Source organism: Anser cygnoides, chromosome 8 (genome assembly GCF_040182565.1).
Source record: "Anser cygnoides isolate HZ-2024a breed goose chromosome 8, Taihu_goose_T2T_genome, whole genome shotgun sequence".
Classification (NCBI taxonomy): domain Eukaryota; kingdom Metazoa; phylum Chordata; class Aves; order Anseriformes; family Anatidae; genus Anser; species Anser cygnoides.
Genome location: NC_089880.1, coordinates 5,190,253 through 5,217,490, shown reverse-complemented (window position 1 = coordinate 5,217,490; position 27,238 = coordinate 5,190,253). Strand labels below are relative to the sequence as shown.

General features: G+C 38.8%; 2 protein-coding genes across 4 annotated transcripts; both read right to left on the bottom strand.

Annotated features, from left to right (window-relative positions):
* Nucleotides 1–1,973: 1,973 nt before the first annotated feature.
* On the bottom strand, nt 1,974–11,984 carry LOC106039386 (pancreatic alpha-amylase). 2 transcript variants are annotated; one of them, XM_067001204.1, is made up of 11 exons: nt 11,846–11,984; nt 8,103–8,318; nt 7,141–7,287; nt 6,645–6,842; nt 5,009–5,239; nt 3,973–4,106; nt 3,763–3,885; nt 3,549–3,648; nt 3,268–3,389; nt 3,033–3,158; nt 1,974–2,291 (listed from the first exon to the last, which is right to left on the bottom strand). In XM_067001204.1, exons 2-11 carry the CDS (start codon nt 8,268–8,270, stop codon nt 2,102–2,104), a joined length of 1,539 nt encoding a protein of 512 aa, XP_066857305.1. In that variant the 5' UTR covers nt 8,271–8,318; nt 11,846–11,984; the 3' UTR covers nt 1,974–2,101. The 2 variants fall into 2 exon arrangements, with proteins under 2 accessions (XP_066857305.1, XP_066857304.1); XM_067001203.1 differs by lacking the exon at nt 11,846–11,984 and adding an exon at nt 9,687–11,515.
* RNPC3 (RNA binding region (RNP1, RRM) containing 3) lies at nt 11,695–27,089 on the bottom strand. 2 transcript variants are annotated; one of them, XM_048067128.2, is made up of 15 exons: nt 26,808–27,089; nt 25,818–25,865; nt 24,570–24,688; nt 23,370–23,450; nt 22,545–22,656; nt 21,985–22,053; nt 20,327–20,475; nt 19,289–19,414; nt 18,353–18,489; nt 17,487–17,648; nt 17,212–17,306; nt 17,072–17,130; nt 16,396–16,528; nt 15,508–15,580; nt 11,695–12,813 (listed from the first exon to the last, which is right to left on the bottom strand). In XM_048067128.2, the coding sequence occupies exons 1-14, from the start codon at nt 27,009–27,011 to the stop codon at nt 15,521–15,523; spliced, it is 1,554 nt and encodes a 517-aa protein (XP_047923085.2). In that variant the 5' UTR covers nt 27,012–27,089; the 3' UTR covers nt 11,695–12,813; nt 15,508–15,520. The 2 variants fall into 2 exon arrangements, with proteins under 2 accessions (XP_047923085.2, XP_047923086.2); XM_048067129.2 differs by having other exon boundaries at nt 11,695–11,922.
* Between the last annotated feature and the right edge of the window lie 149 nt (nt 27,090–27,238).

Genomic DNA, 27,238 nt, shown 5'->3' with positions numbered 1-27,238 from the left:
CAAAAGAGCAGTCTTAATTAAGCTTATCCATTTGCTAGGAAGTGTTCTCTGGAAATGGTGACCATCAATAATTTGTTCATGACATATCTCATGAGTAAGACAACTGTTTTCTTCCAAGCAAACAACGCTAAGTCATTCGCTGTCTGTGCAGATGTGGCTTGACCAAAATCTTTCACTGCCTTCTGTGTTGCCTTGTGCTATCCCTCACTGCAAGCAACAGGCTCCCGGCAGTCAAGCAGCAAGTGGAATGGGGAGCCAGCCTCTTTCAAAGGGGCAGGAGTGCTCCCTGGCCTGATCCCAGGGGCAAAAGACAGGTTTGCAATGGATATCCGGACAGAGACTGGAGCACAGCGTATGCTTGTCTCCATGCTGCATTACGTTGTTGTAAAGTTTTTTTGTTTGTTTGTTTTGGTTGGTTGATTGTTGTTTAGTTTTGGTTCTGGCCCATGTTGACATTCAGGTCTAACACTCACAAACTGGGTGTTTCCAATCTTTTCTTGAACACCCCCAGGGACAGTGACTCCACCACTTCCCTGGAAACCCATTCCAGTGCCTGACTACTCTTTCTGAGAAGAAATTTCTCCTAATTTCCAACCTGAACCACCCCTTGTGCAACTTGAAGTCATTCCCTCTTGCCGCTGGTAATGTGCGAGAGGAGGCCGGCCCCCAGCTCCCCACACCTTCCTCTCGGGTCGTTGTAGAGAGCAGTAAGGCCTGCCCTGAACGTCCTCTTCTCCAGACTAAACAACCCCAGTTCTCTCAGCCACTCCTCATAAGACTTGTGTTCCAGACGCTTCACCAACTTTGTAGCCCTTCTCTGGACGAGGTCCAGGGCCTCGATGTCCTTCTTGTACTAAAGGGGCCCAAAACTGAACACAGTACTCGAGGTGCGGCCTTGCCAGAGCAGAGTACAGGGAGCGATCACCTCCCTGGTCCTGCTGGTTACACTATTCCTGATACAAGACAGGATGCCGTCGGCCTTCTGGGCCACCTGGGCACACCGCTGGCTCATGTTCAGGTGAGCATTGACCAACACCCCCAGATCCTCTTCCTCTGCACAGCTTTCCAGCCACTCGGCCCCAAGCCTGTGGCGCTGCATGGGGTTGTTGTGGCCAAAGTGCAGGACCCAGCACTTAGCTATGTTGAACGTTATCCCATTGGCCTCTGCCCGTCAAGCCAACCTGTCCAGGTCCTGCTGCAGGGCCTTCCTACCCTCTGGCAGATAGACACATCCCCCCAACTTGGCATCCATCATCTGTCAGATGGATATCTCTTTGCTTGTGATCATGTCTGAAACCAAATTTGCCCTCATGTTGGACTGTAGCATTTATTTTATGTGATGTAGAAATTGAAGACCAGCTCTACACTTACCACTGGAATTAAATATTATATAAACACATACAAATATGATTTGTGCCTTCAGACTGGTTCACAAATTCCAAGTTGAGTGTGCCTGAGAAAGACATGCATTCCACATTTACCTTTGGAACAGCCAGCATGGATAATAGTTTGCAGCAAACCACTGGGGATAACTGTGGGAGAACTGAGCTTTTGTTTGCTAAACGACATAAACTGAGTGTGAACCACGCCACTCACTGGCTTGAATGATGTCAAAGGCTGGAGTAATGGATTGGCACAGCCCAGCTTCATCTGCTGACCTGGGCTCCACGTTGGCTTTGCCCCAGAGAAGGGACCTACTGCCAGCAAGCAGAGGCACTGCTTGCAGCTGCCCGCCACAATGTGCCTGCTCCGGGTTACGGCTATGCGTGCACCTATCAGCCTTGGAAATAGAGCATTTTAACTTCCTCAGGTGCTGGCTTCTTTTGTCTTATTTTTTATTTTCTTCTGTGTTTTTGTGATCTGGGAAATGCAGTGCTCTCTCGGTAGCCTTAAGAGCTACCCATGGTATTGCCCCTGGTTATGATGTGATAATGCTACTACGATCCCGTTCGTTAGGAGAAAAGACATCACTCTTCAGTTTGATTGCCGTTTATTATTCACTGGGTATGGAGAATCACTCATTCTTGAACACCAGGGAATCGCAAATGGGGGAAACAGCATACGTACAGACCGACAGGAGAGAAACAAATTCTGATTGAAGTTATAACCTGGCATCAACGTGAATTGCAACAAATGGATCTTCGTCACTGTTACTGATCTGGAAGTTAGCCATTCCATCCCCGGAAACATACACCTGCTTTCCAGTACATTTGTTGCCCTCCTTTTGTCCAGAAATAACATCACAGTAGGTACCAGCAGGCAGACCAGTTTGCAAATTGGTATTCATGTACCTGTGTGAAAATCAGTGAACGCTGCTTCTCCGTTGATTTCAAAACAGGTATTTCAAACTGGGTAAAGGAATTCTGAAGCTGATGCTATTGCAAGACTTCGAAGGGCAATGTAATGCAAGGGAGTTCTGAGCCTGACCCTGCTTCTCTCCCTGCGCTCTCTTTTGGCCCTCCAGAACTGGGGTGCCACTGCGCGAATCTAGCTCAGGCTGTAGGAGTTGTTCTCATTGGAAGAAAAGGACAGGACAAAATCAAAGCATAAAAGAGCTTCACAACAGGACACGTGCTGCTAAAGGTAATCCTAATTGTGATGATCGTTCAATCCATTAGGGTTGAACTGGCTTGTACTGGCTTAGATTGGATTGGCAAGTTTGGATGAGGGAAATGAGAGAGTGCCTCCTCTCCTGAGAACTACCAAAACTTCAGCTCCTACGGCTTACGTCCTTGGGCACTGCTCTGTCCACAGCCTCAGCCTCTTCTAATGTGAACTCATATGTGGGTGTACTGGAGATGACATGATTCGTGAGGGAGACCGCAGGAATGGGACGCTCAAGATGCTAACGGACAATCTGTACATCTTCAGACACTCCACTCAGACACCTTAGCCTTGCTTTCGATAGTCTCTATTCACCTGACTGTGCTCTAGCTCAAGGACATCCCACTTCCCAACACCTGAGCCCTTTCAGCGTTCCGGTTGGGGAGCTATGCTTCTCCTCGGGGATACGGTCTCTCCCACCGACTTACCAGTCGTCGTTATTAAAGACGATGAAGCCTTTATTGCCACGGCCAAAAGCTACTTGATTGCTGCCGTTGTCCCACCAGTTTGAGAAAGGCTGGCCGTCTACCACGTTACGGAAGATAACCATGTTCCTGAAAATGCAAGGAATGGCTGTCACTGGAGTTGCAAGAGCTCCACAGCCAAGAGGCTCATGATGCAAAAGTCACTGCTTTTACTGCGTTTTGCTCCAGAGTCTCCTACTTTATTTGCCGCCAGCGATGTTCACAAACCCAGCCGTTGCCACAGGTGGTGTCCGCATTGATTGTAACAGATTTTGTTGATCCATCCAAGTTGCTAGGTGGTCCGATCCAGTCGTTGGCATCCTTTCATTGAAAAGAGACATTTGAAAGTTCTTACTGGAAAACGCAGAGCAAAAAGCAGGAAGGATGACGCATCTAATTTCCACCCACCCGATCCAACACGGGTCAGAGAAATCACTTGAGAAGTTCAGCAAACGTGAATCTTCAGCGTTACAAACTTACCTGCCCGTTTACAAAATTTCTTGTCCAACGATAACTTGACATCACACGTGTGAACCCATACGGATGAGCCAACATGAAACCAACGGCCATTTTATAAAGCCTGATGGGCCAAAAGCATAATGAGACGTGGCAAGAGAAAGCGTGCCGGGGAACAAACAGACAAATAAATCAGCAAGAGGAAGAGGCATCACCCAGACAACCCAGCATTCCTTACCTGGCGTCCCAGAAGGTTAGAATGGAAGCTCCACCAGCCCCGTGCCCCCGTTGGTTGTCATGGTTATCCACAAAGACCAGGGCTCTGTCAGAAGGCGCAAAGCCCCAGCCTTCTCCCCAGTTCCTGGCCAAAAACACAAAGACTTGAATCTACCCCGCCAAGCTGCACATCCAGCGTATCCTAGGCAAGCTGCAGGATGGTCACCCTTACTTTAAGTAGGACATCTTTTCTCCATTCCACTTGCGGATCACTGTCCCCAGTTTTGCACCGTATTTGAATTCGGTCACTCGGCCATTTCCAAAGTACTGACTGCCTGTGATCGGCTCGCCGCCCAAGTCAATTACCTAGTACATTAATGAACATTCCTTACAATTAGAACAGAAAGGGTCAAGGAAGAGTTGCTACTTTTGCTAAGGATATTATATATTTTATTTTTTTTTTAAATTGCATTGATTGCTATTTTGTTCATTTTATCTCTACCTCACTCTTACCTTTTTTTCTATCTCCATCCTCAATCTATTTACTGTGTCTGATTACTACTGCATAATTATAGCTTGGGTAGTAAGAGCTTTATCGAAAATGTAAGCACCTGTACCTCTGCTTCTAGCACATGGACAACCTCATTACTTGTTTTAATGATGTAGGTAAAGGACAACTATCTATTTGCCTTAGATCTTTTTGTAACACATTTTTAATATAATGTATCTGGAAACTTTAGCTTTTGCTGACCGGAATCTGTTTTTTGGTTTTCTTACTCGGGTTTCTTTCTCAAATATCATACACAAATTGGGAATTTGAAATTAACACTGTCTCTGCCATGGGAAAACAGTTTCAGACCATTATGCAATCAGTTGCCATTTCAGATGTAATCACCATTTATAATACTCTGTTGCAATTTATGTACTCATAATTTAAAATTCTGAGACTGAAATCTTATCTTTTTGAGATTGTCAGAATTTTTATATTTAATTCAATGTAGTAAATTACATCTCAATAAGATTTCCAGGTTAATTAGCTCCAGAAGGTGCAAAACAATTGAGGCACTTTTCATGTCAATGACCTTCTGCAGGCAGATTAAATATTTCAAATTATGGTTATTAAATCTTGACATCGCCTTCTATAGATCAAGATTGAAAGTTGCTAAGGCCCAGCTCAAGCAAAGCACTGCTTTAGGTGCAGGACTGAGTCTACACTCTGTCTGCAAAAAAATATGTATGCAAACTACAATTAAGAAAATAGAGATTACCTCCTGATAAATGAAAGGCTTAGCTCCTGGAGAAAACCACTTAGTATTTAGATCTTTCAGCTTGTCTAAAATTGCCTTCACATCCTCTGGCCACATATGCTTGGCAGCATCAATCCGGAACCCTGCTACGCCAATATCAATGAGGTAGTTCAGGTACTCCGCAACTTTGGAGCGCACATAGTCCTTCTCCAGGGCCAGATCAAGAAGATTAACCAAACGGCAGTTTCGGACCTATATTAAAATTCCGAAATGAAACATTTTTCACCTCGCAACCCAAATCTAATGTTCTGCATGTTTCTTTGAATTTCTCTGTGTTACAATGACAAAAGGAAACCTTCACTGTTCATCATTCACCATGCATATCTTACACCTTGGACAGTCATCCAGACTGACATCATGGACAGTCCTCTACATAGAAGGAGCATTACAAAGCCTACGTTTGCCCAGCATACACAGATGCAAGTGACGAAGGAATGTACCAGAGAGCCATATATTAAATCTATAATCAGCTTTTTAATGCAAGTATAAGGCAAAAATATCATACGTTACTTTTAGTCCAGTGTATTAACGTGCAGATTTATTATTATTTCAAGTACACTTATTTCTTTTGTGATGCAGGTAAGATTTCTGGAAATGATATTTCAAAATCTTTAAAATATATCGAGTTCTATAGTCTTACTAAACATTAAACTCTTATCTTCTGTCTCTTTTTTTACCTTAGTTTCTCGTAAATACAAAATGATGGTCATGGATTTTCACAAAAAGAGTATTTTAGAAAAGTGTTTCAGTATACTCAATATATGTTTAATAAATCTTATGTTGGGTTTCCACGGCTATGCACACATCTGCGTGGAAACAGCAAGGTACATCAGCCTATGTTGCAACCTGTACTAAAGAACCTGCAATAGAGATGACTCTTTAGAGCTGCTCAAGATTCCAGAGACATTTATGTCTCCCCCTCTTCTGCCATTTCCCTAAAACTCCTCTCCCCTAAACTTAGGTTAAGGCAAGATTAAATACATTTGAAAGGCGTAAGACATTGCTCAAGCAAAACAGGTATTTATCTTTATAAAATAATTTCAGTTCTGTAGTAGTTTTAAAGTCCTGACCATATAATCAGATACAGAGGAACACACAGACTCCCCTTATCTGCACACAAGGAGGTCAAGGGAGGTACACAAGGTAGCAAGGGAAATCTCTGAAAAGAACGTTGGTTTTTGATATTTTAGCCTTACTGTTTTTCTTTAGTAAATACTAATCTCTCTCTTCTGAAACTGAGACCAAAGAAAGCTTCCAAATTATAGCAAGGGGTAAGTAATAATTCATATTTTTTTAAAGCATAGAAAACACAAATAAGAATCCCTAAATAGATTTAATGATCTTTAAAACTGTCCTTATAAAATACCTAAGCACATTACTTAAATCTAAAGGTGAGCCATTAGCTCAAGTAGAGCTATCCCTTTGCTCTAGATAAAGAAGTGGAATTCATGATAGTAACGCTAACCTCTATTATCAATTAGGATAGTTTTCCATGAGTTTTATTTTCTATATAATGTCTGACAGTAAAGGGGAGCAAAGAAATAACAGCCCTGAAACAGATGGACATAAAAAAATGCGTTTATAGTTTTAGGTTTACCTGAGATGCATCATGGTAATTCTCAATGTCTCCACTTTCAGATTTACATTTACCATCATTAAAGTCCCAGGCAGAATATGGCACAGCTGGAAAGTCTTCAGTCTTTGCATTGAAATAGCTTCCACAAGTAGAATGGTTGCCAGCACCAGCACTACCTCCGCACATATGGTTGATTACCGCATCCACATAAATATGTACCTAGAGAATAACGCTCACATTTCAGTTGAAGAAGGTTACTTTCCATAGCGCTACTAACTGAATAATGTTCTCTTTCTCTTACCTCCTGCCATATCCTCCTATTTCTGCTTGCTTGCTTCCCCCAACATTTCATTTAAGATACTTCTTTTTATTAACATATGGCAGTTGTGGTACAACACACAACTCGACAGATAGAAGAAAAACATCTTTACTCCAATGCTACCTTGTCTTCCCTTCTAAATTAGCTGATGTCTATATCCTAGCGCTACAAACACCACAAGGTTTTCTAAGCACTTACTCCAACACTGTTGCATCTGGTCACCATGTCTCTAAATTCAGTTTCATTTCCAGATCGTGTGCAGAGCTTGTAGCTGACTGGCTGGTATCTTTCCCACCACGGTTGCCAGGGGTCAGCAACAATAACATTTTCATTTGGAGGTGAGATCTGTGAATAAGATGGTGTCTCTTGGTAACAGGATACCAATAAGGGTTTATTTATGTTTGCTCAGTATTGTTAGAAAAAGAACATGAAAATATAAAATAAGGTCCCTTTAATGGAAGCAACTCACAATACCTAACCCATACAGACCCCCAGTATCCTGTTCTTAAACTGTAGTGACCTGCAATTAAAAGACTTAGGCGCAGATGTTCAGCAGTTAGAAGCATACTATAAAAATTAGGTCCATGGACATAATTTCCTAATCATCTTTTGGACTGCATGCCTCACAGATCAAAGAGTCTGAAATGATGCAAAGCTGGGTCTTTTAATGGCATACTCGGACACTCTGACATGCAGAGAGAAGCTTGCCAGCTTGGGTGAACAGAATTAGTAGCCTTCTAGTTTATTTATTTGAAATCTTCAGCACTTTGGTACTTTTCTTGAGAGCTCATTTTTCTTAGTCATAGTTTAATTTTATGTTTATCTAGTTCTTAAGCACTTCTCTTGATTTAAATATCAAGCTGATAAGTTTAGGTTATTCACAGCAGTATAAAAAAAAAAAGATTTAGCCAGTGATAAGCAACTCTAATTCATTTAAACATAATAGCATATAGAGCAAAACGTGCTTTGGAGTGATGAAATAAATTCACTCTAACATGATGATGGCTGAGGAATATATTTGCCAGCATTTACTACTTGCACTACCAATTTCTATTTTTCTTTTTCAGTACCTGTCCTTTGGTAAATTGAACGTTTTCATTTGAAAAACAAATTACCATCTATGAAGCAATTTTACTACCTACTGATAGGAACAGACATACCTGAACTCCTCCAAATCCATTAGGACCTAAATAGCGTTCACACTCAAGAGCAATATCGGCCCAGCGCCATTCAAAGAGATGTACAATAGATGTCCTCCCAGCCTGAGTGTTGGGGTTGTACTGTGCCCAGCAAACCCCTACAATTAACAGAAGAAAACAGATACCCATGGTGTGCTCTGTGATCAGTTGTGCTCTTCTTACTGCTTATCTCTTCTCCTGCAAGAGGGTAAAGTACACGTTACAAAACAGGCATTTACTTTTAAATGTTAATCTCTGGCATCGTATTTATTTAACTTCACTTGATTATCATTTTGTTTGAGAATTAGTTTTATCTAAGCCACATCAACTTCATGTACTAATGATAACTTAATTTTTCTAAAATAAAAATCAGATGTTTAATATAGGCTGTCTCTAGTGTGCAAAGTAGCATTTTTATTAGTATAAAAACAAAACTAATCACAAATACCAAAGGATTGAGTGGTTTATATAGACTGAAATTGATGTTTTGTTTTTCATTTTAATGTATAATACTCTGTTGCTATTTATCCTTGCAAGGCATCTTTTTTTCACACTCCATTACTATGACTTGTGCATATTTTGAAAAGGACTTTGAAAAGTCGTATGTTCCTTATCAAGAATTGCCAAGAAAATTCAGGTATTTTGGAGGTCATGATAGACATGATGTCCACCATTCAAACACAAACACAAATCTTGAGGATTCCTCAAATATAGAAGCGACCATAACAACCCCAAACCTGAACCACTGAATGTTTAATGCAACATTTTCCTGTTGTGTGCTTATGTTATAATCAATGATAGCCATAGAATTTTACTGGTACGGAAGCAGATCCATGTCCTTGTTTTCTTAAAGTAAATAATAAAATTGAGAAAGCAACAACTAAATTACACAAAGCAGTAGGAATGTATTTTGACCCAAATAGCTCAGGGCCTAGTGCTTGAGGAGGAGACTGAATATAGCATCTGGTTTCTTTGGAATAAGGTTTAGGGTTAGTTCTGGTGTCAAGACAAGCAACGACATGGGAATGGAGGTGTTGAAAGCCCCATCAGACTCTGAAGGTTCTAGCCTCAAAACGCTTTTAAAATGTGGAAGAAAAAAGAAAAAAAAAAGGAAGAGGTCTGCATTCCCCTTGGGAGGAAGAGAGAGCCAGGCAGAGATGCACCTGACGCAAGTCGGAGAAAATGGGAGGGGATTGTTGCTCCTGAACAACTCTACCGTGGCCTGCCAACTTGTTTTCTACCGGGTTAAAAGTCAGTGGTACAAAACTCTGCTGGTATTTATAAAATACCACAAGTGCTAATAATAGTATTTTTTTCTTACAAGGAAAAAAAAAAAAGGCGGCAAAAGAGCATGCATTACTAAATTAATCACTATCTTTCATGCCTGCTTTCATGCCTGGAGTCATCTATTTAATAAAAAAAACTCATATGACACAATCCAAAGTTATAATTTATCAGTATCTAAAATTTCTTACAGAATTACAGTCCAAGAGCAGCCACAATCTTTATACAGCTTAAAACAAGCCTATGAAAACATTACAAAAGCTATTGCAATGTTACACTTACATGAATTACAGATTGGTATGAACACTAATGTCCACAGCCTAAGCGCAGTTTGTTCAGCATTTTTAGAATATCCTATCGATACCAAGCGTGGGCTTCCAGGCTGTCCTCCTCTCGCCTCCAGCCAGAAGCTCTGCTCCGCGCAGCCTCTCACTAAGTATTCCGCCGTAACTGCTTATTTATTCCTGGGCCGTGTGGCGCGGGGTTTGCTTCGTGCTGTGAGAAAACGGCGCGTTTTGGGCTTCATTGGAGCTCCTGGAGCAGGCCGAGAAGCAAGCGGGCAGCGCAGAGCCGGCCCCGGAGCACACGCAGGGGCCGCGGCCGGGACCGGGCTGGTGGCTCTCCCCCCGGCACGGCTCGGCTCGGCTCGGCACGGCTCGGCACCGCCCACCAGGCCGGGCCCCGCCGACCTCACCGTGAAGGAAACCGCACGGAGGCTTCGGGCCGCACCGCCCCTGCGAGGCCTCGCCCGTGCCAGTACTTAATGGCGTAATGCCCCCAGGAACCCTGCTTAGCTTTGTTTGTCAGGGGAAGGCCACAGAAAAATCAACTTTTATTTTATTTGAAGCCCCTTTTTTCTCTCCTCTTAACAGCGTAAACCCTGCTGAAGGTCTCAGACGTGGCAGACGCTCCCCAGTGCTGGCAGAGCACGCTCACATAACCCGCTTACACCAAGGGACCTGAGCTCAGCCCCGTGACAATCCAAACAGCAGCCTCCTCAGGAGGACATCAAGAGTATCAGATTTATGAAGCATCTGAAACGTGCCTCGCTTTGTTCTGGGGCACTGATGTGACTGACACACCTCACATCATCCCACGGGCAGGGAGCTGCAATCCTAGAGCGTGCCCCAATGCCAACTGGGGTCAACTCTTGCTGGCTGGCCAGGGGTAGCGCCTGGCAAAGAACACATCTGACATGACAGAGAATGTAAGAGGTCACCAGCTTTCCCACCTGTGGTTCATCAACAGATAAGATTAATTGGTACCAATATTGTGCCTTGCCTACACAGCAAGTAGCATTTCCCTCTTCCTCTTGCGTAGATTGCTTGCATGCCACTCAGGTTTAACTACACAGATAATCAGTAGGTGTAGTTATAAAATCCATGAAACAGGCTGTTGACATTCTATCATCCAACATGCAAAGAACGCTGTTGTCCTGTGACACTCACATATAGAGATGTAGTTTTATTTTTCCTGGCCTACTACTCCAAAAACAGGTAAGAAACTAACAAACACGTATAGCCACCACACAGGAATGCAGCAATAAGCTGAGAAGAATTCAAGTAAAGGCATTTTTGAGTATCTGTTAATCGAGATCATACAGAAAAACAGCTATGATAAAATAATTTTTGGTCCAGCAATCAATTTAGGCTGTCTGCAACTGGGATAAGACAAAACATCTTTACACTAGCACGTTATCACACCATCAGTTGTGAATCCATATTTTATAGAATAATTTTATCTTTAAATCTAATGGACCTTCTTGACGAGTGTCATTGCAACGTTTCCCATGTGATTTTGGAAAGCTGCACTAGCCTTCTCAGTATGCAGCAAATCTTACTTTGTGCCCTTCACAACATTGATTTTTATTATAAACATGGCTCATCAGGGCACCTATGCTGGTTTAACAGTGTTTGAACTGTTGTGCTTGTTTCAACGACTTCAGTCGCACTAGTAGCATCTTTCAAAATGTGAATAAACAATGAATTATTAAGGAAAAATCAAAATAGCTAGTTACACAGAATGAATTCATGCCAGTGCACCAGTCCAGTTTGATAAGGTTTACACTAAAATGAGATCAGCCTGAGATGTACTTACCTTTTATGCCCTGAACCACCAACAACTGAACATCAGACTTTACAAAGAGAACATTCGCCCTCATGCCTATGAACACATTGTGAATCATCTAGAACAAGTTGTACAATTAATTACAACTGGATTCTCTACCTTTTCAAAAAAAAAAAAAAGTCTTCCTTCTTCCCATTCCCAAACCCCACAAACAAATGCAAAATTAAGAGAAAGGAAATAATTTATTAGAGATTTCGAAAGCAAACGTACATACATTTACTGGGTAAGTCTCATGACGGTTTCAACACATTTGGAATCTTTAAGATGAGAAAATTTATACTCTGCATTAAATACTTTAGAAATGCACTACGCACAGTTCAGAGTCCCGCTGATTACACTGCTTCTTCGCCAAGCTTGGTAATACTTGAAAGAGATGGAACACAAAAAGGACCTGGAACATCACAAAGGCATGTTAGAAGTATGAACAACCAGACAATAGTAGTGATATGCTTTCTTTTGACAACTAAATTGAAAGATGCTTAATATTCTAAAATTGTTATCTGAAAAAAATCTGACTTAATAGATACAGGCTGTATTAATTTTATATTACAGTAAATTAAACAATAACATAATACGAAATCCACAAGAAAAATAAGTCAGTGTGCTATATAACTCATATAGAATTTAAGTTCTATACACTACCTCAGTGCATAGAAAAAATAAAAACGAAGTAGTAGTGATTACTATTTCAATGCCAAACTCTATTACTTCATTATGAGATACTATTAGATTTTGTCCTCTACTCAAAAAAGAAAAAGTACAAACTAAAATCAATAGACAGTTTCTCATATACCAAGACAACAGAAATCAAATGGTCTAAGACACTTGCCTACCCTTTAATAACAGTAAGAATGGCTTTGTGACATACAATATTTATTTAAAGAAAAGCAAGACATCCTCAATGTGAGCTCAGCACAGCTCCACACACATCAATGTAACACTCCGAGCCCATACAAACTAAGGAATTCTATCACAAATTAAGTTGTCTAACCTTTGAAGCAAAAGGTGGAGACCACCTTTTAAGATTATGAAGCTTCATTGCATCTATTCACCCAACAGAGACGACTCTGATTTTTCCCCCCCCTGAAAAAGTGCCCTTTGCCTTTAAAATTGCCAGATTAGTTCAAATTCTAAAATGTATAAACTCCTCCCCACACCTACTCTAGGTGAAAACTTAAAGAGGTAGTTGAGTGCTATGGGAAACATTGCACAAAAAAGGATACAACAAGAAAGGATACACTCTGCATGACAGTATTATTGCAGTATTTACGCAGGAATGTTTCTAAAGAAGAACAGCAGAATGTTGTTTAATTTTACTTGATTCTCAGTATTGCACACACAAGTTTATGCTACCTATCATAAACAAAAACGCCTCGTTTAATAAAATATGCTTTTGATCCCTTATGATATTTAATGAGTGCTGATGAGTCCACCAACACAAACTCTATATTCAAAAGTAAGCACATCTTTCGATAACCACTAGGACAATACCAGACCGTTCTGTCTCATTAATTCTCCTTCAAGTCTTTTAGTTTTACAGACTCACTTTTTCCATCAGGTCCAAAACCCAATCATGTTTCCATTCAATGCAGGCTTTCAGGTCACTTCTCTACAAAGAAGCTGGTGACCTCTCAACATCGGTTTCTTCTATATAACCCTTATCCCAATAAGCTGTATTTTAGCTACAGAAAACACAACCACCCCTAATACCAACTGAAGGAAGGTTTTGTCAGTCCATTTGAAAAAGACATTTCAGTTAGCAACGAGTCACAGTACTTTTACAAACCATATGTATTTTCCCTACAAGTGAAAAAAAACTTTATAGAGAAAATAAAGTATTTGCAAAATAATAAAGTATTTGCAATAAATTTCATGAGTTAATCAGTTTCTTCCTGTTCAAATATAATCAAAGTTTAAACTTATGATAATTTAGTCTTACAAAAAAAAAGAAAAACAGATACTGAGATGCAGGACAGATCAAATTTGACATCTCCCAGATGTTTGCATAAATTTATTTATACATGTGTATTTTTTAAGTGAGATTCTTATGTCCTTCTTGCTTACAGACTCAAATTTTATCACGGAATTTTGCATCCCAAATCAGCAGCATCCATCAAAGTATTTCAGCAGGGACAGGAGAACACATTTGTGTATAAATAAGGTTCAGCCTCATCATTAGCATGGAAGCAAATGAAATAATCTGTGCTTAAACCTTTAGGATTCCAAGGGATCTGCATTAGTCTGTGGTGCACTCTGATCTTTACGTATAAATGGGCAAGGCAAGGAAGAAGTCCTATCCACGATATATTAAATCAGTGACAGTAAGGTAACCGATCTAGACTTTCAGATGTACAAGTAAGTCTTGCATAAATGTACGCTCATTCTAAAAAAATCTAGAGTTGATCATCAACATGATTAATAACCAAGTAAGCACCTGTTTATTTTCTGTAAGCAATTCAAGTATTATTTAGCACATTTAGTCAAGTCAGAATCAAATTTAACAGAGTAAACTGCCTGGAAAGGTATGGAATGCCTTATATAAAACAATTCAGACTTTACTTCTAAGGCTTTCCACTAGCTAAAATACTTTTTTTTTTTGCATTTAAAGAAACCTTAATATTATTCTTATCACACACTAGAGAAAATATAATGCAGAATAATTTAGTCACAGCTCATTTGCCTACTTTCAACAACAAATACAAAAGAATGCCTGTAAAATTAAAGTCATCTTTAATTTGATAAAAGATACAGATTTTGCAAACCACAAAACAGTAACTCAGAATAGGAACTGGTAAGACCTAACAGCACTTTAGAAATGAGGTAAAAAAGCTCTACTGGAATCTGATGAAACATTTTAGACAACTCACAGAACAAGAAACCTACAACTGAAGTAGCTGTTATGAATAGGAATAGTACCCTCATAACAATAGTACCAGGGAATCAAAACAGTTTTTAAAAAATAAAAATCAGTTGTTTACATCTTTGCTTTCAAACTTCACTTTTCTTCCAAAATAATAATCAAAACATCCAGATTAAAAAATATGCTTGAGTAAGCAAAATGTTTCAGAAGCACTCAACCTGAGCTTCAAGTTCAACTGTATTAAGATACAGGGATGGATAACCAGAGCGATGCCAAACTATATGTAATTCAGATGAACGCCCTTTAAATTTGAGCTAGTGGTGCTATCAAAGAGTGCAGGCTGAGCACAGAGTGCTTCTGTCTTCCAGCCATTACTTCAAATGCTAATTTGACCGTTCAGTAAAATTTTCGGGGCCATGAAAATCCTCACAGTTAAATTACAGCTGATTTTGCTCGAGTTACTCTAGTATAAAGAAAATACTTAAGAGTAAGCAGAAATAAAGTTGTATGGTAGGAAATAAAGCGATTGCTTTCTACTAGAAGTTACTTTCTCATCTGTTTAGACAGAAATGCCAAAAATCAGCACCTGTGCACTCTGTAAGGAACTGTCCTCTCCCAAATGAGACAAGCTTGAAGGATGCCGCAAAATTACTAAGATCTCATTTTCCAAAGTTACCAAAGGTCCTTTACAACGTGTGTGTGTGTGTGTCTGGAAGGGGGCGAAGGAGCAACCCTTTCCAAAGGCAAAACCTCAGAATATTATTGTAAGGTAAGTGGTCAGATTCTAAAACTTTTTCTCCCCAGGTCCCGAGCCCCCTGATTAAGGATCAGAAAAACTGACAACCACCCTAGGATCTCAAGATTATGGAATTGGCAAATCTCCGGGATTCTAAACAGAATTTGATAAAGCAACACTTTTATCTTAAAACAACTATGCATCCTGCAGCCTGTTTTTCTAGTAGAACACATTTAAGAAAAGAAAATTTGTACGGAATATTTCTATTTCACCATTACTATTCCCAAAGCAGACATTAAATAAATAAATAAATAAACAAAACACCACCACCACCACAACTTTTTTCTATTTTTTTTTTTTTTTAGGCAGAGAATCCATACCTTCTGCAGCGTTCTATTTTTTTCTTTTCCCTTCATTGGAATCCTGCTTTGGTCTAGCTGAACGAGCAAATTGCTGAGATTCTGTTAAGGCCCACACGTTCCAATGATAAACAGAGGAGTCAATCAAGGAGCAAAATGGGAGCATAACTTCAGCAAAGGGTAGTTTAAAAACCATCCTTTTGTTTTTCTGTGATTCGGTTCTACTATGGCATTAAATATGGTAAAAATAGTGTATACTAGTCAAAGATTAGGACTTAAAACACTTAGGATAAAAAAAAAGGGACAGGAAAAGATTTAATACTTCAAGACAAAAAAAAAAAATCCAATCAAAAAAGGTAACTAATAGTTGCCTGCAAAGTAACTAACAGTTCCAGCTGGAAAAGAAATCTAAATAAAGAGCACTGACTCTAACACAGGCATTCCTAAATATTCTTGGTTTTACATTATAATTGAAATAGAATACATATTTGTGAATGTAAATCCTTGACAAAAGGAGTTTGAACATTATGCTAAAAAAAAAAAAAACAAAACACACTTGACCTCCCAATTCTGCAAATGTATGCTTAAACAAGTCGAAAAACCTACCTAATTTAAATGCAATGGTTATACAAGCTAAATTATCTTTTTGATTGTGTTTGCAGGATCAAAGAGCAGAAAAGTCAATTTAAGTCTTACGTAAAGCACACTTACTTTCCTATTTCAGAAGGGGTGTCTATATATAAGTTATAATAAAATTAACAATAGTACGGTAGGTTATGCTGTCTGGTTTTCTTAAGGTATCTTCTCTTGCCATAGATTTCTAACAAAGCAGAACCCTCTATAAAGGCAAAACTAAAGACTGACAGAAATTCCAGAGAATATAATGTAAATATTTGAAGAAAAAGATACAACCACCATGGGTTTTTCGAATAAGACATATCCGTTTGCTTCTTTTAAAGCTTTAGCAGCTGCTTTTTCATTAGGAAGTCCAATGAAAGCCTGTCCCTTCATACGGCCTTCTTTCATCAAACGTATATCAAACCTAGAGGCAAAATTGAGAATTAGGATATACTTGTGTTTAAACACACTTTGATATTTCACAGTACAGATATAACGCTCATGCTTAAAGTAGGAATGGCAAAAATAGAAGCAGTGCCTACATGCAGGAATTAAGTCATTGGAGACCATCGGTATTTTGCCTGGGAGAAACTAGTGGCATTAGGTTGCAGGATTGTAAGTTAGTGTGCAACTGCAGTAAATACAAGGTATGCAAATTGACCACATACACACTATTATCTGTGCTGTATTCATTCTGCATTGCTCAGCCAATAAACAGTAAATTTAGTAAGCAAAATATAAAGGCAAAATAAAGAGGTCTTCAGAAATTGTGCAAAAAATATTTTTTATTTCTGTACTTCTGATGAAGGAAGATTTTCAGATGAGAATCATTTTTCCCCCATAAAAACACAGAAGCAGAAAGAGTAGAAAAAAAGTAAAAATGACCAGTTTTCAAATAATAATTTTCACCAATATTATAAACTTAATGTAAAAGGTTTACTTTTAACCAAGTATCAAAGTCACTTACATATTTCGTTCCAGTTCTGACTGGAAGTCAACGTATCTTCCAAAAATGAACTTAAGATCCTGCAATTAAAGGACAGGCATAAGAAGAAAGCTGCTAAAAAGCCTTTTTGATAAATATTCAAATTTTGTTTGTTTACCAACCTTTTCTTGAACTTGTTTAGCTAAATTCTTCACATATATTCTGCAATTTGGATCACCTGGCTCATAGTTTTTGAAGACAGAAAATTTTTCCATTTCTTGAAGAAGACAGAAAGACAGTCTAAATATTTTAGGTCATGTAATTATTATATATTTTTGCTCAGTATAAAACAAATTTTTAAATTGCATGCAATAAACTAAAAGAAGAAATACTTAAAACTTTTTATTACAACAAAGCAAAAGAGCTACTATTAAATAATTTATTCTCATCATTGTACCTTCTCTAGAAAGCCTGTTTTTCTCTAGTTCCCTTCTAGAAATAAACTCTGATGGTATTTCCTCATCTTCTTCTTCAGTTTCCATTTTATCATTTGAGCTAGGAGCTGGGAAAATCCTTCCAAATCCTGTGTTATTGATTTCTTCCGTAGCAGCACAAAAGTCTATAATTTGAACACATTAAATAAGTGGCTCGTGTAACTATTCACAAGAGGAACAACAGCAAACAAAAAAAAGTATATTCCTTTTAGTAACATTTGAACATAGTTGACTTTGTAACTAAATACGAACACATCCTTAAGGAAAGGTGTCTTATTTCCTGGCTTGACAAATATGTTTGATCTATATAGTTCAATGAAATCAACTGTATTACCAAGAAGAGCTGCAGCACATGCCAGTTAAATTAAAAGTAGGCCCACTGTTCAAGCCTGTATGAACGGTTTACTTAATTTTCATTAAAAAAAAAAAAATGTATATTATTGTAAAATACTGAAAAACAGACTGACCACAACCCTTCCAGAAACCATCACACCTCACTGTTAGCAAGGCCCAAAAACGTTATAGCAGATTATCACTGTGTCACAGAGAAGAAGCTGGCAAACACATGTATACTAGTCTAAGAGCTGGAAAAGGAAAATCTAAAATTAGCTTGATCTATTCAATTACACTATATAATAGTGTGAACGCATTTGTACCATATTTGCTAGAAGTAACCTAAATTTTTATAAAAGAGCAGTTCACCATAAATAAACATGGTGAACTTCTAACAGCTTTCTCTGGAAAACAGTTTTTTTTTCTTTTCCTAACAGCTTTTTCACTGAAACCACATCAAGTTAATATTAAATAAATTTGAAGTATACACTCTTACCACTTTTTTCTTCTCTTCCCGAGTTTATCTGAAGAACAGATGGGATGTCAGTAGTAATATGGAACTCAATTTTTTTATGACCTACATGCTGTGGCTGCTCAAAGACATCTGAAGGTGACAGCGTAGGGTGCAAATTACTGTTTAAAACAAAAACCATTAATTAAAGATTCAGTGACTGACAAATGCATAATCAATAAGATTTATTCCAGACAGAGTTCATCCTATTGTTTACCACAAAAAAACAAGTTCTTCATTTCATAAATTTCATTTAATACAATTCAATTTAATTAAAACACTGCAAATACATTAGGTTTGACTAGCACTGAAAACAACAACAACATTAAAAAAACATACCACATTACAATATATGCAGACACTTCCCAAAAAGCTGTATGGAACCTCAATAAGAAAAATAACTGTCATGGCTGCTGCTCTCACGTAGTGTAAAAATATACCAATTTTTTCAAAAATATACCAAAGCACAAGGAGGAAGAGGAAGGCTGTTGAAAAAAAATGCATTCTCAATAGATCATCACTGGATAGAAATACTTCACCAGTATCTACTGTTTCAGAGTATTGCAATTTCAAAAATGAAAATGACTTAGGCCAAAGCAGTTTTTGTTATTTTTTAAGAGAGTTACCCCAGGCAATAAATCCAGATCACTTCTGTCAACACTGTGATATGACTTTTTTTTTTAAATGAAAAAGGGATTCTTGTTAGTTTGATAGCAGGATAAAGAGCTTCAACTAGGCAAGCATTACACACTGAAGTTGTTGAGCAGACTTTAGTTCAAACTACATGACAGTTTGGACTAATTACATACCAGTGAAGAACACTTTTATCAAAACAACACTAAAGCAAACAGAATGCAGAGAAAGACATTTAGTAAGAATCGTTTTCTTAAAAAGAGGAAGCACCACAGAAATAATACAAACCTGTGGGGAGCACACACTGGAACATTGAGTAGATCTTTAATTCTTTGCTTTTTTCTAACACCACGCCTCTTTGTGTTTATTGGTCTTTTAGGCTGAAGGGTTGCTAATTCCATCAATTTGGTCATTCTATGATAAAGGAAAAAAAAGAAGCATGGTTTGAGAATGTGTATGCACATATATAACCCCTCTCCCTTCCTTAAAACCCTGGAAATGCAACTTTTCAGAACACAAGTTATTTGTCAAGCTGCTTTAAGATCTAAACCACACTAAAACTATAACAAACAGTAATTTGATATACCTGGAGTAAAGGAGTATCACATAAGGGAACAATCAAATTCAGTGACATCCCTTTCTTCCCAAAGTATACATTTATGTTGGACATCAAAGCAGTAAAAATACAAAAAAACTCCAAGCTGAACCTTTGTTATAATGCTATTTTCACATAACAGGACCTTCTGTTTTTTCCAATTGCATGTATTTTCTGCATATAGCTAGTTACTTCCTCATTTACTTTTCATGTCAGTTTAAATGGCAGGAAAAGAAGATTGTTTCTTCATTTACTATTACTACAAAACTTAAAAAACAGTTCTGATTTACACCAATTCAGCTCTAAAGCTGTAAGAGAATCCTGAGCACACACATTATTATTACTTATAGCAATACACACTGATATACAAAGAACATTTTGGAAGTCAGAGTGCACAAACAATTGAAGCTGAGTAGTTAACTCACTAAAAATGCGTAGAACTGAAGAAACCAGAAAGCATATCAATTATTACTTCCTTATACTTGCATTCTCTCTTCATGATGAGTTTTGTTTTTCTTATTTGTACAAAGAAACATGGTAATTTGTACACCACATGACCATGTTTTGTCTTACTGTGGTTCAGAACAGCATTGTCCTCCTGTTTTCAAGTTGCTCTGGAGCTTCCTTGAAAATGTTCACAGATTTCACCACTGGCAGAACTGAGATCTATACAAGTAAAAACACCACTTAAAAAAAACACACAAAAGCCTGCAAATGACTAAAACGCACACCTCTCTTTTTCCTCCTCGTTATCACTTTCATATTCTGATTCATCCTCACTAGATACTTGCTCTTCTTCCTCTTCAGGCAGAGGAGGCTCTTCAGGAGGCAGAGGTGGGATTGGGGGAGGTGGCACAGGCACTGGTAAATACTCTTCATACTAAATATGGGGAGAAAGGAAAAAATCTTTAGGCAAAATTTTTATTTAAAAAAGTGACTATCTTGTTTTCCTTGTGCATAATAAAAAGGATCAAAGCAGTAAATTACAAGATGGCTAGAAACAACTTTTTAAAGTACATTTGCAGGGACCTAGACAGTATTTTGATAAACTACTTTAGTAATGAAAACTTCCACACTATAAAGAAAAAAAGTTTGCTGCTCTCTGAGATGCAACAGTGAATATTTTTATAATTTTAATTTGAAGAGTTAAACATAAAAGTAGAAATGACATCCATGGGTTTTTATTTTGCACTTGTTTAGAAGGACTTTTCTGAGAGGAGTATGGCCAAAGCATACACAAGGAGCCTTAACTTCCCAAACCACCTCAGGTTCTGCACTGAACTTTGTTTCCACCAACTATGAAAGTTACAGCATTTCATGAAATTCTCACTGCTCATAGAAATAGAAAGGAATCTGTTTTCCCATTAAGATTACGGAAACCTCATATTGTAACAAATTGTCTATGTACAAAATCACCTCCAGTCCCACCTTCAACAATCATACTACAGTTAACAACTACTTTTATGTACCATCAATTCCATAAAGCACTGTTGTACATAAGCCTTAAAATATGTGCACCCTTTAGAAACTGTGCTACATATTCTAAGGACTGACTTCTCACCTTACTACTCATTTTTGCATGACTGCTAAATTCACAGAGCTTAACCCAGCCCAATACCAGGCAAAGTTGTGTTTTTTTTTCCCTCTGAAACATCAGTATGAATTAATTTGATAATTTTTAGTTTTCTATACAACCCAGATCCATACCTTTGTTATTAAGAACAAGCTGTTAAGACAAACCACAAAATCTAGTGAAGCACAGCTTCATGATACCCAAAGGCAGTAACACCAACGACTACATTAAGTCCTCACTTGCTCAATCTTCTACTGACAATCAGTTAAACTACACTATCAGGGTAGTTTAGGAGAACTAAAACCACAGAGACAGTAGTTTTATTTCCCTTTAGACTTCTACAGGAACAGCTCCCTCTAAGCCTCTGCCAGTTGCCCTTACCCCACCTCTTTCAAAAAACATCCCAGAGACAGCAAATCAAATCAAAAAGCTCTATACAATCTCATTAACAATCCGAATCTAATTAGAACTGCTAAGAAACACACAGATAAAAGAATGTAACTATCTTTTTAAGGCAATAGGCTAGCAATTTTCTAGCAATGCATCTTTAATATGATGCTACTACCTCCCTGTCTTTAAACTCGGTGATTTGAAATACTCCAGTACTACTGTCATACATGTGTATTTGAGTATAACTAAAAAGGTTTATTTAAAAGACTAACATACCCAGCTTACCCAATGAAATGCAGCCGTATTTGATATTTGCTAGACACTTCAACTTTTAGAAGTTTGAACTTTAGATCTCTTCCCATGATGCTTATATTTTATACTATGAAGCCTTTTTACACTACTTAAAATGTGTATTAAACAAGTTACCATGGGAGGGCGAGCAGTAATTGGTCCGAAAGGTGGAGGAAGATTCATTTTATTCATAAGATGAAGTACCTGAAATAATTCAAGATAAGTAATATTTTCATTAGGGAATTAAGTATGAGTTCCTTGCTAGATATCACAGCTGATAGCTTCTGGTAGGTGTAAATCAGCATAGTTTTACTAAGAGCACAACTACATATCTTACTAAAAAATAAGAAAACCTGAACTTGAGGTGCAACACTAATGATAAATGCAAGCAACGGCCTAAAAAGGCTTATCAAAGTAGTACGTAAATCCTCTTCTCAGTTTGAAATTAGAAGTGCTCAAGTCAAATCTAATTAGGATGATCACATCCAGTTAAGTCTTTAGTGTCAGTGAATTAAGACTTCATTGATCTGAAGTAACTTACTATCTCAACATGGCAAAGAATTAAAACTGGTTAACACTATCACAAGAAACCAACTTGCATTTACCACGACAAAAACTATTTCTGTGGATAATTAAGAAGGGGAAAACGAGATGTTTTTGTTTTCATACTTTTTTTTTTGCCTGTTTTTACTTACCTGGACATAAAATTTGGGCACACTTGCCAAGGCATTTGCTATATTTGCTAGAATTGTACTTGAAGGTGGTGGATACAGATACTTGAGGCAAGAATTGATGGGAAAGGTGAGACTGAGGAAAAAGAATAAAAACAAAGAATCTTACCTCCAGTACCACAAAATAACTGATAACAATTAGTAATTAACTCGAGATTTAACTATTCATTACACCTGAAACGTCACCAAAATATTACCATTTCCCCTAGAACAGTGATACATATCATTTTGGCTGGTTGGGCCACTTACATTAAATCTTTACCATCAAGGAGTAGTCAGTCCCCTAACGCATGACAGACTTACTGGGCTTGGGTAAAATAAATCTATCAACACATGGACGAAGCCTAACAAGCACAGGAAACAATCAACATCTTCAAACACTGTAAACCCAAAGTTCCAAGTGCTGGATTTACCAGCCCACAAACAAATTTACTCTTCATGTATGCAAAAACAAAGAACACAAAGTGTCAAAAAAAAAAAGTCAAAAGCATTCTGCTATTAACATTTGGACAGCCCAGCCACCCCTTAAACTCCTCCTGAGAAAGAGACAAACTGCGCTAGCAGGTTTTTATGTAATCCAGAGCTTCATGTCTCAAAGCACCTGTCACTACTCAACTGTGAGGGTTCTAAACCTGACAATCTATGAATTTCATCTTTATGAAAATTCCTACATCTCTGCATGTAAAACAGCAGCGTACTATAAAACAAGACTACTACAGTCTCTTGTTCAACTGTGTTTAACATTTATTTCAACATAAACCATAACAGAAAAATAAAGAAAGTACAAACCCATGGCTGGGTGCAATTCCATTGTCTATTTTAAGACAGTTTGGTTCTTTCTTCTCTTCCTCTTTCACCAGCTCTTCTGAACTAAAAAAATAATTTAACGTTAACTAAAACAGGACAAAAGTTAACTGCCTTCCATAAAATATGAATGTTTCATTTCAAAAATTCAAAAACACAAGAAACAGATTAGTGCAGTATTTTTTTTTTTTATCAACAGCATTACCAGATCAACTATGGTAGCCAGACTTTTAAGGCCCACAAGAACAAATACCCACGCAGATTTAAGTGAGTCTTCTATGTTTAAACACTTCTCACTTAAATCTACTCACAAGAAAAAAAGATAATGTTACTCTCTGTTCAGAGACTATAAGATCAAAAATACTAAATTATTGACTTGTTTATATTTAGAGTGGATTGAGTAACTTTCAAAACCCCAAAGTTGATCTTAACTAGGCATAATCACATAGCTTTTATCACTATCACTTAAATAGTTTGGATTTCAATTGCTTGTCAAGTACTTAATTAAAAAATAAATAAATTGCATGGTTAGGCTTTCAGGTTTACCTGTATACTATTGCAGTACTCAGTCACACTAGCATTGGGATTCATTGTTGGGTTTTTATTATTATTATTTATTTACATATTCTTTAAATATCTGAAGAGAGTCTGAGACAGTTTTATGTTTGCTCTGCTCATGCTTTGAGCTAGATACATGCAACCCAGCTGAGAAGCCAATGGCTACAATAGTATAGCCTTATACAATCATACCTGCAGGTGTCAATTCTGCCTAACCCTCGATTAGATTAGAAAGAAACAAGAGGAAAACACTGTATGTACTGTTTAATAACAAAATAAAACTATAATCCTGACACAAAGAAAGACGTATAAGAGGCTCTTTTAAACACAGGGAACCTGTGTATCACAGAGGTCAGCTTATGCAGACGGGAGTCTTGCTCTGTGAATGAAAACTCACAGGACCAGGTACTGGTTAAAGACACCAATCTATAAGAATAAGGATGGGAATTATTACATAATGATACTGAATGAAACAATACTAATGGGAGGAATAGCTCTGAACCTCTCTATAACATTTTTAAAAGGCTACGGTTTATCCTTTGACTTAACAGTACTATGAAGATGTTATGAATACAGAACTTCCTTTCCTTGACCACAAACATAGAAACTGAATTATTATCCACATACCTTTTGCATTTCTCTGAGGGTAAAGGCTGGCAAAGAACCTGCGCGCTGTCTTGTTCCTTTGCGAATTCAACCACTAAAGTGTGACCTAAAAGTTTCAGCTGATGCAGTCTTGACAAAGCCTTCAAGTAATTATAATGGAAAAAAGAAAACGAGAAGGAAAAATGTCAGAATTGTTTCAAAGCATAACCGTTCTTCCTTTGGTTGGCAACCCAGCCATAGGACAGACTCCTAACTGCTTTAAAGCTAAGCCTGTCTTACTAGAGACACAGGTAGTGGTAGAGACACGTAGTTCCCACCTTCACAGTGCTGCTTTTGGCAGCCTCTTTCTTGCCAGCAGAACAGAGAAAGATGACACTGCACAGCTAGAACACTTAGGCCATCTGAACACAGTAGTGAGACTGCAGCCTTAACAACTTATTACAGTCTAGTAAATCTCTACAATTTCAAGAAACAAATCCCTCTCTCATGAACTACACACATGCTGTAGTCCACCAGTAATACCTGGGAATTTGAAAATCAAGATACCTCTTTATATATATATATGCTCTTTACACTGTGAAGCTCTAGCCTTCTGCAAGTCCTGATAGGCTGCTAACAACTGACACAAAGCAACCTAAATTCACTGTTGTTCACCTCATACAGTCTTTTGTACCTTTTTTCAATACTAATTTATAGCATGACCTAAAAAAACTACCTAGAATATAGGAGGGAAAAATTCAGGACACGGGCTGTTTACCAGTCATATTTAAAAGGCATTATCAGTATTACCTTTTTTGCCTACATATCCTCCATGAACGCATTGCTTTTCTTTTTCTTATTGAAGCTTGGCATTCAAGGCAATCTTGAATTGCGTACATTAACTATGTCTGAATTTTCTCACACATATGAGTGTGCAGAACACAAGCAACTTATGTTTGTTTTATAGTTAATATAAAAACACACATGCAGCCTGGATAAGGTACCATCAGCATCAACTCATTTAAGTTTGCCTTGCTGTAAGTGATGGGTTGGACCCAAAAGATGACTTTCAGAAGCCCCTTCCAACCCATCTTTCCCATGACTCTATTTGAGTGTTCATTTTTGCAAATCCTTTGGGCATCTGCTGAAATACAATTCTAATACTTGACATTACTCTGCATCTTTTTTCCTGAGACTGAGTACTAGATCATATGTACAACACTGTGCAACAGAACTGGTAATTCAAAAAAGTACTTTTCTAAAACATTTAATAACAAACTCTATACAAACCTTTACAGCAGCATTTTCACTGGGAAAGGTAGCAAAAGCAGTGTGTTTCTGGAAAGCAAACAAAAAAAGTGTCATATTGAATTCAAATCAAAAAGGTTAGAAAACTTCCAGTTACTAGATATCCAGGTCCACTGTGCTGCAAAGAACTAGGGAATGTTTTTCTAAGAATGTAGGACAGGCACTTTCTGTGTTTAAAAATTAAGACGGGGACCCCACAGTCTGAAAAATACCAGAAAATAGTATTTTTGTTGCTGTTGCTCTAGTGAGCAAAAGTCATTTTTATCAGTATCTACTCGCTTACAATTTAAGATGTTTTATCTTCTTTTCAAAAGAGGAAGTTTATTTCAGCAGCTCTTAATAAATTACTTTCATCAAAGCAACTCCTAGAAGCATTGCTTTTCCTGCTACTGAAGTCGTAACTATTGTTGTGCTCTGGATAGTTTCCACCTAATGCTTTCCCTTGCTTTTTAAGTATAAAACAAACTTTCACTTTCCATATTAGATCAAACCTTAAGTTCACCTTAAACTTACATCTGTTTTAAACACATTTGTTCATCTTGCCAATACAAGAGTCAGTATAAAGAAAATATGAACGTTAACACTGTTGTAATAGCACGTATCAGGAAAATCATCATAATAAGGTCAGTATTTTTAACACCCTACAAACGGAAGCGTGGCAGGGATGGGAGCCGCAGAGATCGCTCATCTGGCGAGCGTACCAGGGTCCTAGCAAACAGCCTGCCTGGCCTGATAAATACACCTACATTGCTGCAGTGTGGCAAATAAAAACACCAAAGAAGAGCTGAAGGGACACAGCCGCGTAACCGCCTGCCCGCGCCTCCCAAGGCGCGCCTCCCCGCCGCCTTTACCCTCACAGGGCAAAAACCAGAGCAGCGACGCAGGCCTCGCTTCAAAGCCCAGACTCCGCGGCCCCGGGGCTCCCCCCGCTCCTCCCTGGCCGCCCCCAACCCCGGGGCCCCTCGCCCTCACCAGCCGCCCGTGGTCAGCCAGGACGCGCACGGCCGCCGCCCCGAAGTGCCGCAGCAGCTCCTCCTTCTCCGCCGCCGTCAGCTCGGCGGGCAGGTGCCGCACCAGCAACGTCCGGCCCCGCCGCCGCGCCACGCCGGTGGGCGAGGGGCCAGCGCCCGGCGCCAAGCCACCCGCCCGCGCCTCCTCGCACCCTGGCGCCGCCATGAGAGCCACGGCCCGGAGAGCCACGGCCCGGAGAGCCGCGGCGCGGCCACTCGCGGCAGAGCCGGGACCGCCCGCGGCGCTCTCGCGAGAGCGGGGAGGAGCGGCGGGGAGGAGCCTCCCTGGCGCGGCTCAGGCGCCATGTGGCGGCGGGCGGCTCCCTCAGCGGGGCTCGGTCTTGTGAGCCCGCCTCAGGCGCAGGGGGAGGCCTGCGGGTACCTGCAGTACCT

Bases quoted from the DNA above. Each gene is read 5' to 3' on its own strand.
- LOC106039386 (XM_067001204.1), bottom strand. From the start codon at position 8,270: ATGGGTATCTGTTTTCTTCTGTTAATTGTAGGGGTTTGCTGGGCACAG. The intron at 7,288-8,102 runs GTATGTCTGTTC...TCTTATTCACAG, and splicing joins ATGGATTTGGAGGAGTTCAG to ATCTCACCTCCAAATGAAAA. The intron at 4,107-5,008 runs GTAATCTCTATT...TTAATGTACTAG, and splicing joins AGCCTTTCATTTATCAGGAG to GTAATTGACTTGGGCGGCGA.
- RNPC3 (XM_048067128.2), bottom strand. From the start codon at position 27,011: ATGGCGGCGCCAGGGTGCGAGGAGGCGCGGGCGGGTGGCTTGGCGCCG. The intron at 23,451-24,569 runs GTATGTGGATAA...TTATTTTTTTAG, and splicing joins CCCTCAGAGAAATGCAAAAG to TTCAGAAGAGCTGGTGAAAG. The intron at 17,307-17,486 runs GTACAATGATGA...GTCTTCTTCAAG, and splicing joins AAACAGGCTTTCTAGAGAAG to AAATGGAAAAATTTTCTGTC.